This window comes from Haliotis rubra, unplaced genomic scaffold (assembly GCF_003918875.1).
Source record: "Haliotis rubra isolate DU_JTF1 unplaced genomic scaffold, ASM391887v1 Scf525, whole genome shotgun sequence".
NCBI lineage: Eukaryota > Metazoa > Mollusca > Gastropoda > Lepetellida > Haliotidae > Haliotis > Haliotis rubra.
In genome coordinates this window covers 538,978-553,455 of record NW_025767219.1, presented here as the reverse complement: position 1 = coordinate 553,455, position 14,478 = coordinate 538,978, and the positions used below count along the sequence as shown (strand labels likewise).

The 14,478-nt window shown below is 41.5% G+C and overlaps 1 protein-coding gene across 1 annotated transcript in view; it reads left to right on the top strand.

Moving 5' to 3' along the window:
* LOC124252816 (calcitonin gene-related peptide type 1 receptor-like) overlaps positions 1 to 14,478 on the top strand; it is a 123,352-nt gene that overhangs the window by 36,024 nt on the left and 72,850 nt on the right. Inside the window, exons 2-3 of the mRNA XM_046686494.1 lie at positions 10,611 to 10,721; positions 12,302 to 12,408. Coding sequence (XP_046542450.1) covers positions 10,611 to 10,721; positions 12,302 to 12,408 — 218 coding nt within the window. The remainder of the gene's footprint in view (positions 1 to 10,610; positions 10,722 to 12,301; positions 12,409 to 14,478) is intronic.

The window sequence follows — 14,478 nt, the reverse complement described above, 5'->3', positions numbered from 1 at the left end:
TGTGGGACAGATCAATTATATCAACGATAGCAAGGTCACTCCGATGCAGACAGGATCGTTTATACAATCGCAATAAGCAAATGATACAAAGGCAGAGTTGATTGTACAATTCAAATCATATCATGAGCATGTGGCACAAAATCACCATTAGTTATGAAACCGGGTGTTTGCGAATAGGACAGCCCATTCTTTTCCTCCAACGGCACTCTCTACGAGCACATGCAAAAGCAAAGCACTCGTTCACCAGAAATCGCATGGGTACATATAGTACACGGCAGACTAGAGAGGTCCGTCCCTCTTCATGTTTGTCACTGACTCGACAAAATTGGGAGATGTCCTTCACGTCTACCACAAAACAGTTTAACAGCTTTGCCGCGACCACATCGATCAAGGAATGTATTTGTTTCCGGAGTTTGTTATGTTGGTTACTTGTCACAGAGTCGATGTCGAGGTTTTTGTAATCCACACTACGTTAGTTTCACGTGTCTGAAATATTTTCTATGGACACAAAGATAGGTCTTCCTTCATAATATTTAAGCTTATGGTTAATCATCGGTACAGGGTTTGGGTGATACATCAGGATCCAGCGATGTATCTCACTTTGTACGGGTTCATACACAGCTTGGAATAGGCGTTGTGAACAGGTCTTCAGATACCTGAGTCAACACAAAACCTGATAGTATTGATTCATAACTTTTGAATGTTTCTTCATCAGTCAACATACACGCCTTTTATGTTTCACTGTTTGACATGTGACCTTTACCACGTTCCCTGATCAAATAATTCATTTGTTATGTCATTATTTGACACATCACTTATGCCAAGATGTTTGATCAAATAATCAATATATTACGCCACCATTCGACATGTCGCCTATAACAAGTTGTTTGGTCTAACAATTACTGTATCAACGCTTACATGTAATGGGTACGTCGTTTTAGACATTGGCATTGGAAACAAGTGCAAGCGTTTTGTGGGGAACCAGGACTTTGAGTGACAGAGGGCTGAGGCAGAATGAGTTAATTCCAATTCTGTTTCCTCTTGTTTAATTTGAGTTGTCTGTGATGACAACATCACGCAATGCCTAAATCCACTCTGAAAGACATAACCAGTTTAAGTAGGCAAACGTTTATGAAACATGCATCAATGAACATAGATTTGCAATTTTTGCAGCTTCAGAATGAATTTGCAAATCCTGTCTGGATGCTAATGTTAAAAGGGAAATGCTATTCACTATGTTTTCTAAGGGAGTAATCGTGTTTACTTGAAAAACATGTTCTCGTCGTTCAACAAATGGTAAGGAAACACTTTGTAATTGTGTTGTCTCTGATCTTTCAACCTTCTCAGTATGTAAATGTTGAAATGTCAGGCGACGTGTAAATGCTGACGTGTGTCACTGTGACTGACAACATCCTGCTATTTACTCAATTTAACACAAATATTTGGTTTCGGTCAAATGCTTTAAGTGTGACTTGAAATTAGATTTTTGACACGTGGGGAAAATGCTTTCTTTGGAGTCACCACATTACTACAGGAATTGACAACTAAGGGGAGGAATGCAAGATTCAAGTATAAATGTTTAATGCTTTCAATGACCTGACTCAGTTAAATATCCCAGGAGCTCTTCTCTTCCTACCAGCCTCCTTCTCTATTTTGTATGCCAATGTGCCACCCACACAGATTCTACGATCGATATCTGTTGTAAATGCACCAGTACAACCCACACAGACACTACGATCCTAGTCCACCAGGTATGTTACTGTACCAGCCTACACAGACACTACAATCCGTGTCCACCATGTATGTTACTATACGAGTCCACACAGACACTAAGATCCTAGTCTACCAGGTATGTTACTGTACCAGTCTACACAGACACTACGATCCGTGTCCATCATGTATGTTACTGTACCAGCCTACAAAGACACTACGATCCATGTCCATCATCTATGTTACTGTACCAGCCTACACAGACACTACGATCCATGTCCACCGTGTATGTTACTGTACCAGCCTACAAAGACTACGATCCATGTCCATCATGCATGTTACTGTACCAGCCTCCAAAGACACTACAATCCATGTCCATCATGCATGTTACTGTATCAGCGTACACAGACACTACCATCCATGTCCTTCGTGTATGTTACTGAACCAGCCTACACAGACACAACGATCCATGTCCATCATGTATGTATTACTGTACCAGCCTACACAGACACTAAGATCCATGTCCACCATGTATGTATTACTGTACCAGCCTACACAGACACAACGATCCGTGTCCATCATGTATGTTACTGTACCAGCCTACACAGACACTACGATCCATGTCCACCGTGTATGTTACTGTACCAGCCTACAAAGACTACGATCAACATCCATCATGTATGTTACTGTACCAGCCTACACAGACACTACAATCCATGTCCACCATGCATGTTACTGTACCAGCCTACACAGACACTACAATCCATGTCCACCATGTATGTTACTGTACCAGCCTACACAGACACTACAATCCATGTCCACCATGTATGTTACTGTACCAGCCTACAAAGACACTACGATCCGTGTCCATCATGTATGTTACTGTACCAGCCTACAAAGATTACGATCCATGTCCATCATGTATGTTACTGTACCAGCCTACACAGACACTACGATCCATGTCCACCGTGTATGTTACTGTACCAGCCTACAAAGACTACGATCCATGTCCATCATGCATGTTACTGTACCAGCCTACAAAGACACTACAATCCATGTCCATCATGCATGTTACTGTATCAGCCTCCAAAGACACTACGATCCATGTCCTTCGTGTATGTTACTGTACCAGTCTACACAGACACTACAATCCATGTCCTTCGTGTATGTTACTGTACCAGCCTACAAAGACACTACGATCCATGTCCTTCGTGTATGTTACTGTACCAGCCTACACAGACACAACGATCCGTGTCCATCATGTATGTATTACTGTACCAGCCTAGACAGACACTACGATCCATGTCCACCATGTATGTATTACTGTACCAGCCTACACAGACACTACGATCCATGTCCACCGTGTATGTTACTGTACCAGCCTACACAGACACTACGATCCATGTCCGCCGTGTATGTTACTGTACCAGCCTACAAAGACTACGATCAACATCCATCATGTATGTTACTGTACCAGCCTACACAGACACTACAATCCATGTCCACCATGCATGTTACTGTACCAGCCTACACAGACACTACAATCCATGTCCACCATGTATGTTACTGTACCAGCCCACATAGACACTACAATCCATGTTCAGCATGCATGTTACTGAACCAGCCTACACAGACACTACAATCCATGTCCACCGTGTATGTTACTGTACCAGCCTACACAGACACTACAATCCATGTCCACCATGCATGTTACTGTACCAGCCTATACAGACACTACAATCCATGTCCATCATGTATGTTACTGTACCAGCCTACACAGACACTACAATCCATGTCCATCATGTATGTTACTGTACCAGCCCACACAGACACTACGATCCATGTCCACCGTGTATGTTACTGTACCAGCCTACAAAGACTACGATCCATGTCCATCATGCATGTTACTGTACCAGCCTACAAAGACACTACAATCCATGTCCATCATGCATGTTACTGTATCAGCCTCCAAAGACACTACGATCCATGTCCTTCGTGTATGTTACTGTACCAGTCTACACAGACACTACAATCCATGTCCTTCGTGTATGTTACTGTACCAGCCTACAAAGACACTACGATCCATGTCCTTCGTGTATGTTACTGTACCAGCCTACACAGACACAACGATCCGTGTCCATCATGTATGTATTACTGTACCAGCCTAGACAGACACTACGATCCATGTCCACCATGTATGTATTACTGTACCAGCCTACACAGACACTACGATCCATGTCCACCGTGTATGTTACTGTACCAGCCTACACAGACACTACGATCCATGTCCGCCGTGTATGTTACTGTACCAGCCTACAAAGACTACGATCAACATCCATCATGTATGTTACTGTACCAGCCTAGACAGACACTACAATCCATGTCCACCATGCATGTTACTGTACCAGCCTACACAGACACTACAATCCATGTCCACCATGTATGTTACTGTACCAGCCCACATAGACACTACAATCCATGTTCAGCATGCATGTTACTGAACCAGCCTACACAGACACTACAATCCATGTCCACCGTGTATGTTACTGTACCAGCCTACACAGACACTACAATCCATGTCCACCATGCATGTTACTGTACCAGCCTATACAGACACTACAATCCATGTCCATCATGTATGTTACTGTACCAGCCTACACAGACACTACAATCCATGTCCATCATGTATGTTACTGTACCAGCCCACACAGACACTACAATCCATGTCCATCATGTATGTTACTGTACCAGCCTACACAGACACTTCAATCCATGTCCACCATGCATGTTACTGTATCAGCCTACACAGACACTACAATCCATGTCCACCATGTATGTTACTGTACCAGCCTACACAGACACTACAATCCATGTCCACCATGCTTGTTACTGTACCAGCCTACACAGACACTACAATCCATGTCCACCATGCTTGTTACTGTACCAGCCTAGACAGACACTACGATCCATGTCCACCATGTATGTTACTGTACCAGCCCACACAGACATTATATACTATATACACCACCATACTCACCCACGGCTATTATTTGCTTCTTCATACAGATCTAAAAGCCCCAGGAAATTTGTGTACTTCTATTTAGGTTTAATACCGACTTGAAGATAATTTCAGCTGTGTCGTGGCGCACAGGTTACTGAAATAAGAAACCAGAAGATGTCTAACTCTTAGACGTTAAATAGTTTCATTTGAAACCTCGAGCACTGGTGCCGTAACAAACCCAGAAACTTTAGACAGTATCTGGGATTCGCACCCACTAGGTTTCATGGCACGTCCATCACAGGTTTCTAAGGGTTGCGTCTATGCACAGAAATTGCACAACCCTGCGTTTTCCTAATTCCTGTAAGGCTAAGAACACGTACTTTAACAATGTGAATGCGTAGCTGTTGAATAAAAGTTTCTTTTCTGAAGAACATCAACAGGACTCTGAATGGATCCCTACTAAGGCTGTTATATCCCGTTACATATTAAAGTAAGACTCATCTTGACTTTCATTCTGTATTCTGAAGAAAGAGTTGTATTTGATGGGATGCAATGTTAGCATTTGCAACACGAGTGATAACACCAGTTTCATCTGAACTTCTCTGGCTAACGAGCCCAGTGTCACAACTAATAACGTTTACAGACCTATAATTCTATGGTCGTCATTTTATCATTATCTCTTCATTATCTCTTAAAAGTCACGCCCTTTACAGCCATGGACAATGGATAAGTAACTTGCTTCTGCGATGACTGAACCCTCAGTTTAAAGGATGTTTTTAAACTCAGTTGAAAAAAATGAAATGAAATGTATAATTGATAACTACTGAAATAAAGGCCATTTGGGAAAAAGAAAAATATGAACGTTTCAAAACTGACTGAAACTGATAAAATGACCATGGACATAATTTCATACCAAGATCCGCATTAGAACTGGTCTTCAACAATCCATGTTTGTCGTACGAGGTAGACACAAGTCAGCGTATCCCACTTGCGTAGATCGATACTCATGAAGTTGAACATTGTTTATCTCGTGCAGACTTGATTATTTACAGACCGCCGCCATGTATCTGGAATATTGCTGAGTGGTTAAAGCGTTTGCTCGTCACGCTGAAGACCCGGGTTCCATTCCTCACGTGGAAACTATTTATGAAGCCCATTTCTGGTGTCCCCCTTCACGATATTGATTGAATACTGCTAAACGCGACGCAAACCTAAACTCACTCACTCACCCACTTACTCACTCAAAGTGTCTACGTGCAATAATCTTGAATCTTAAATCCTTTGTTTTACCTCACTATATCATGTTATGATGCTGGGGATTAAATCTGTAAATCTGTCTAGCATATTTTTAGCATTATATTATTGTAAAAAGACATTGACGTCAATGCATGTATAGCTGTACAATAAAGCAACAACCATACAGTATCAAATCAGTCTTGATGATTACTTCAAAGACATTGATTACTTAACTACATGAAACCCTCAAGGATCTAAATATATGAATGTACCTCCGCGGTTACATGTACATGGAGGTTCATTAAAATCAGCATCGATTTCGCTATATATAAACATCGCAGTTTGCACCAGTCATGCTTATCCATTTAAAAAAGGTGTAATTACCTTTAATGCAACATCATCAGTTTCCGTAATTGAGAGTGATTGAGTGAGTATGTTTTTATGCCTCTTTTAGCAATATTCCAGCGATATCACGGCAGGGACATAACAAATGAGCATCACATGTTGTATGCATGTGGGGAATCGAACCCGGGTCTTCAGCGTGTCGAGCGGACGCTTTAACCATTAGGCCCTCCCACCGTCCCCCGTAATTATAGAGGTCAAAGAGTTAGATAATTATAATGAGCAGAAAGGGAATTTCATATGTAACAAAATCCTTACAGTATGGAAATTAACATGATGACAAGGGAAGTATGAAATAGAGTGGCCTTTCAATAACTTTTATGCTTAATGAAATTAAATAACGTCATAATTAAGTCAGCGCAGTTGTATCGAGAAACCAAATTATTTGTGAAAATAAATCATTGTTTTAAAAGTAACAATGCAACAATCGTGAGGATGTTTTTTTAATTGTAGTAATTATATATGGTATCCCAAAAGTAAATTTAGGTTCCCGCTGTCCTGCAAACATACTTGAAGATTAGTTGTCAGATGATTTGGAAAACAAGAACTTCTAAATGCCCTTCAAAGACACTAAACGGAAAAAACAGTCATTATTTGCCGGCTGTTACATTGTTGAATTACTGTGTTTTTCGTAAGGATTTTGTATTACTTAAATTCCTCAATCGCGGTCCGTATTTTAATATTCTTACTTTTGAGAGCCTTCATCGAGAACAGTGGTAAATCATGCTATGTTGCCAACACGTTGCGAAGTCAAATAAAATCAAACAAACCGAATCCATACATACACATAATTTTCCTTCTAAGATGCCTAGCGGTTAGAACAATCGAAAAAAACAAACATTATCAGACAATAAAGGTATAGTTTTTTGATGACGTAACAATTGAATGACGTTATCCCGTCACTGCGCCATTCTAGTGTGCCCCCTCGTAATCGAACCATTTTACATTACGTCACAATGTAAGCGACGTCACGATGCATGTCAGTTGTCATCGCCTCGTACGGACCCCTACAGTAAACTACACCGTTGCATCCAGTTTCTTGGTTTGCTGTTGCTTCACGCAGCTAGCATCACTGGTGGAAACATTACGTTTATGTTTTACGACGGTTAAAATGTGTCATTTCGACTCACAAGTTTTCAGCGACACGGTAACGTTCGTAATGTTTACATTCCCACAATGCAATTGTGGAACGTCGCTTGACTACTCAACTTCCTCTGGATGTACTGATCTAAACTTACGCTGGTAGTAGAAATACAACGTTCATATTGCCCCATATGGTTTACGTTAATGACATGTGTAATTAAAATAATTCAGAGAAGATATTTAATCCGAACGTAAACCGTCATCAAACTGTTATCATTTGTTTTTTTCTGGTAACGTTCGTCTTAACGTAGGGGGCAGACACATCAATAAAACAGCGCACCAGTTAGCCCTGTGCGAGGATTCTTAATTTAGGTCACCGACACCGTCGTTTGTTTTCTAGTGATCACAATCTAGTGATCAACATTATGAGCATAGATCGTCGTCACTAGGATACGATGACATGTGCCAACCAAGTCAGCGAGCCTGACCACCCGATCCCGTTAGTTCGCCTCTTAAGACAAGCATGGATTGCTGAAGATCAATTCTAACTCGGATCTTTACGGGTCCGAAATCGAATGAACTTGATAAAGTCACAAATAGCTGTAAAGTTATAGTGACGACACCGGGTGTGCGCGAAGTATCACGTGATTGAAGGTCGAGGTCACCATGAAGTCTTGACTTACTTGACTTATGCTTTCTCGCTCTTTTAGAGCATAGGCCACAGACTATCGACCGTCATCTGAGTCGGGTCTGGGCGTGTTGTACAATGGTGCTCCAGGAGTAACCAGCTTAGTCAACTCTTCCATGGTTGATCTTCACCATGAGTTTCCGGGACGTCCCCTCTCTCGCCTGCCTTATGGGTTCCACTGTAGGGCTTCGTGGGTGGTGTTTCTGGGTCTTTTCGTAAGGTGTGCCCAATCCATGTCCATTTTCTTTTGATGACTAGCACCAGACGTGGTAGCTGCTCTGTTCTTTGCCAAGGTTCTTGGTTGCTGATCTTCTCTGGCCACCAGATTCTGAGGATCTTGCGCAGTGACTTGTTGATGAAGGACTGGATCACCATGAAGTCTACTTCTAGAAAATTATAAAGCCACGTGTCTTTAAATTAGAAATAATATACCGACGTTCAATCTGGCGTAAAACTCAACTCTCCCAATCTAAAGCAAACCGACAAAGGTATCCTAGTCAGAAAATAACATCATACATATCATGTACACAGGCGGTTGAATCAAGATCACCGATAAGGTTCCTTAATGTCAGATTGCCATGCAGCACATGTATATAGTCATTGAACTCCCGTTTGAGTGTTTTTCCTACGAAATATATTATTGACCCATTGGGGGCGAAATTAACACCTTCGGCAAGTAACGTTACCATTCAATACTAGTGACAAGCAGGTTAGCATGTTTCTTTATAAACATGCCACGAAACCACTGCAGCACTGACAGGTTTGGTACATTTCAGGATAAATCGAATTACGGGCTCATGGTACTATCGCTAAAATTATACGTTAATATTCCAAACAGGGATTATCTCAAAAGAGGGTCACTCTATCTCTATTTATGTGACATGATTGATTAGGTTACTAGCTGTATGCGTCTATTCAATTCCTTATTCCGTTAGTGTAGGCCATCGGCCCAAAACTACATACGTGTATGTACATGTCATAGACACGTGTTATAATTTAGATGTTGACTTTAAGTGTTTCGAGTGTTTCTACGGAATGGCTTTGCATGGTAAATAAACATTGCAAGATTCTTGGGGTACAATCGTTGGTCGACATAAGGATATTAAACGTAGCATTAGAAGGATATAAGTAATACTTTGTGAGTGTATGTGTTGCATATGTAATAATCTACGTTCCATGTGAAGATCCGATTTAGAGGTCGTATGTTTCAGCAAACAGTTGCCGTAAAGGCCAACATGGACCAGGGTGCCACAAAGGGATCTTAGCGCTAAGATGGTCCCAACCCCCTTAACATAGACTTACGACAGTTGAAGGAGTAAGGCTACTGTGTGCAACGGCACCGGGATTTTGAGGCTCATGGACTAGGTTGATGCATGTAATCTCAATTGCGTAGAGTGATGTCACGACAGTCAATAGTCACTGTGTTGGGTGTTGTTTAACGCTGCACTCAGCAATACTCCAGCTCTACGACGTCGGTCGGTAAATAATCGAGTCTGAACCAGACAATCCAGTGATCAACAGCATTAGCGTCGATTTACGCAAGTGGGATATGATGACATGTGTCAACCAAGTCAGCGAGCCTGACCACTCGATCCCGTTAGTCGGCACTTACGACAAGCATGGGTTACTGAAGACCAATTCTAATCCGGATCTTCACGGGTCCACTAGTCACTGAAGTCTAACTACGACGTTCACGTTTCTGGTGATGTTTCTACAACATGGAGAAAATGGACAAAGTTGTACCAATATTTTATGACATTATATTTTATCGGAAATCTAAATGTCGAAGACTAGCTATAGTGAGCACGTTCTTCTATCTTAAACCTGCAAAGGGCCATATTGATAGAGAGCATCGGACATAATCCGGACAGATCCGGGAACCGTATCTCTCAAGCTAACAGAGCCAAGTTGCAATACATTTGGTACAATTGGTCATCCATTGTACATATGTATCATCGATGCTTTGGTCAAAATGAATGATATAATCTCAGGTTCACAATAACAAGTCGTAAGTCAAATCAATAAATGCGATTATCAACAGCTGGAAAAAAGTCTATAATACGGATGACATTCACAAGTCATCCGGTGGCTGTCTACTAAACACACGTTTATTCACTCAGGTTCTGTGTGCTGTTGTGTGGATTGGTTGTGCTCATTGGTACAGTGGTACCTCCTGCCAAGTGAGCTGATTCCCCAAACACTCGCGTTTTAACATTACTGTACAAGCAGATAAGGTACATTGCGTTCTGATGGATAGTCAAGCTATCATTGCTGTAACTATCACACGGACATGTGTTTGCGATGCGCATAGCACATAGTTGCGTTTATTTGAATTGGCCTCATAAAATGAAAAGTGTAAATTTCCTTTGAAGTCATAAAAAAGCAAGTATTTTGTGTTTATGGTTGTAGTGAATTAATAACGCTTTATTTCCAGCAGTAGGTATATGCTGCCGTTCCGACTACTCTTCAATGCTGGCTTGTTTGTTACAGGACGGTCCTACTGCAATGCAACGTTTGATGGGTGGGGCTGCTGGAACCACACACTTGCGGGGGAGACAGCCTTCATTACCTGCCCCGCCTTCATCACCTTTAACCCAAATGGTACGTAGTCTTCATCACTTTAACCAAAAATGTGAGTAGTCTTCATCGCCTCTAGCCCGAATGGTGTCGTTATCACCTTTAATCCCAATGGTGAGTAATCGCCATCACCTTTAAACAAAAGGATGAATAGCCTGCATCACCTCTAACTCAAAGAGAGAGTAGCCTGCATCACCTTTAACCCACAAGATGAATAGCCTCTATCCCCTTTAACCCAAATAGTGAGTAGCCGTCATCACATTTAACCAAAATGGTGTGTAGCCGTCATCACGTATTAATTGTGTGAAGCCCATTTCCGGTGTCCCCCGCCGTGATATTGCTGGAATATTGCTAAATGCGGCGTAAAACAAAACTCACTCACTCACTCATCACGTATTATCCAAATAGTTAACCCAGCCATGTCATGTCTGGAGACTTCTCAAATGTAGCCACGTGGGAAATAAAACTGGGGTCTTCGGCAGAGTACGTGGACGCTTTAGCCACTGGGCTGCACCAACATTCTAAAACAAAACCACTATACATGCTGTCTTAGAAATATTAAACTGGTGTTATTAATCACATCATTAAACAGCTTCGTATAAATGGGCCACAAGAAGGGAGATAACTTTCTAAATTACACAACTTTTATAGCATTCATGGGTTCGCTCAATCACGAAAACTTTTAGATGTTTATAGGTTTTATATAACTTCAAACACGACGCATAAAGGAGTGATAGGAAAGCTATTCCAGCTCAAAAAAATCACAAATTATGTGCTGATTCTGATCTTAAGTAGATGCTACTCTCTGAAGCTTTTTGCTTTTAGACCAAATTATGTCCTTGATTATGGAGAACATGTTAAAATGATGTAGTCATGTCGCCATAAAAGAACCAGGAGACCTTTTATTAGTTGATTCCACTCTGATTCGTTTCATCATGAGAAAACCCAAATATAAGTTCTTTTTGCGTTGATGATGTTCTAAATTGACTCCATATTAAATAATGGAACAGTACGTAAGATATGTTTTTACGTATCTGAGGCTGTTTCTGCCGTGAATGCAAAGGCCCTTTTCAATAAAATGCAGGCACTGCATTATCAGAGAGTAGTTATTCTGTGCCACTCACATGATGTTTTTCTGAACATTGTGAATTGCGTTATGGTACGAACAAGTCCATCTGAAAAGGTTTTTCAGCATTTCAATTAGCTTGTGTCTATTTACGAAACTTATCGTTTATCGTAACTTTAAGAAGAATGGTCGCCTATGCTGCAATTTGATTGTCTGATTGGTTAAAAACGTTCTCATCTGGGAATCGACGTCCGAAAATCTTGAGGATTTTTCCCAGCGTGTGAATACATTTCTTGACAAGAACCATATCAGAGTGTGAGACGTGGATGGTGATAATGCCGCATTTTTTAAAGCAATACTCATCAGAAGAATATTAAATGAGTTGATATCTGTGCTAGAAGAATCACATATCAACGTCAATTGCATCATTACTATAAGCTATTACCTGATGTTGCTGAAACGTTGATGAGTGGATAATTGGGCTCCAGATTTTCAATAAAATCTGAAATACAAGTTCTCATTTATTGATCTGTTTCAGCGACTGCCTTCAGGGAATGCGGAGATAACGGTACATGGAAGGACCATCCGTTGTCTGGTCGACCGTGGAGCAACTACACAGCATGCCGGCAGAGAACGACCAAACAGGTCAGAGACACTTTCCCCAGGCTCGAACCACAGAGGATCATTTCCACATAACACGGGTCCCATTTTGCTGTTTAGTGACTGACTGAGTGCGGGGTTACGCCGCTTTTAGCAATATGTAAGCAATGTCACGGCAGGGGACAACAGAAATGGGCTTCACACAGTGTACCCATGTGGGGAATCGACCTCGGGTCTTCGGCGTGACGAGCGGACGCTTTAACCATTAGGCTACGCCACCGCCCCTTTGCTGTTTACCGTATCCATACTTGTAGGAATAAGGATATTGTAACAATGTGAGTATGCTTTCACGCCGTATCTAGCAAATTGCAACAATATCAAGGAAGGAGAAAAGGGTACCAATGTCGGGAATCGAACCCGGGCCTGTATCCACTTGGCTACCCCACCGCACCCTTTACCTGTGTAAACGTTCCTAATACTAACAGTACCTAGTGGCTGGACTGTCCAAACTCATCGCTATATGACGTATTGTCTATTTGACGTCATGTAGATATTGACGTCATTTCATCTGTGACGTCAGTCTGATATGTTACGTGTAAAATTGTTATTAAGTTTTACCATTTAGTCCCAATGGCACGATATAGTACATAGTTTCAAATCATGTACTAAAAGATAACTAAAGAATCTCCGTTATTCATTATGTTTGTGGAAAATTTATAGGTCGGGTGTAATCCTCAGAATCCTTTCTAATGTTTAAGTGAATGTTAAAGTATTATCGAATATAATTTGGAAAAATATATTTACAGAAAATAATTGTCCTAGTTTGTTATCTTCATAAAGAAGGGGTAAGTTTCAATCAGTTTCAAACGAAAATGTGAGAAAGTGTGATGTCGATGATGCAGTTATTGCTCTTTGTGTCACAGAAAGATTTGACCTACATACAATAAAATGATGTAATTTGAAACATTTTCTCCATCCACATTTTCCTAAGAAATTGGAATACCAGGTGACTGCTAGGATCTGGGTCGGTTCTGTGTCTATCACAAACACTTCCTGCCAACTGCTATGACGCAGCCGTTACAGCTGAAGCGAGCTAGGACTAGAGTTCTAATCCTGTTTGAAAACAGATGGTCCAAGACGTGAAAATCCCAAGATGGGAGCTGTCTTTATGACTCTCCCTGTCACACTTACCCTCACCTGCACCACCCCCATCCCACCCCATCCTACTCCCATTCTTTATGTCTGAGACCCGTGAAGATCCGGGTTAGAATTGGTCCTCATCAACCTATGCTCGTCGTGAAAGGCAACTGACGGGATCAGGTGGTCAGGCTCGCTGACTTGGTTGACAAACGTCATCGTATCCAAATTGCGTAGACCGTTTTTCTTGCTGTTGAAAAATGAGCTGTCTGGTTAAGACCCGATATTTACAGACAAACGCCATATGCCTGGAACATTGCTGAGTGTGGTGTTAAACAAACAAACAAACAAACAATACTTTATGGCTGAACAGGAAGTGACAGCTTTGCCTACTCTTATTTTTGTTCATGACTTTTGGTGTCCAACCTGTTTGCTACCAGTTCTTGATCACTGCACGTTCAGCAAGTTTCAGGTTCAATCACCTGGCCCACCTCACCTGCCCCACCCCACCCCACCCCACCCCACCCCACCCCACCCCACCCCACCCCACTGCATCCTTCTCCCATTTTTTATGTTTGAGACCCGTGAAGATCCGCGTTGGAATTGGTCTTCAGTAACCCATGCTTGTCGTAAAAGGCGACAAACGGGATCGGGTGGTCAGGCTCGCTGACTTGGTCGATGCATTTCATTGTATCCCAATTGTGTAGATCGATGGTCATGCTGTTGATCACCGGATTGTTTGGTCAAGACTCGATTATTTACATGTTGCCGCCATATAGCTGGAATATTGCTGAGCTTGACAAAATGTAACTCTCTAGTCACACCTCACCACACTCGATTTTGGACCATTTTGTTCGATATATTTAAAAGGTAATATTTGCAAAGCGCGTTAAATTCATATGACAAAAAACCCCACAGAGGTAAAGTCATGATGTTAATCATTATACACGTTTTATTCAATCCTGTTCACATTTGTAG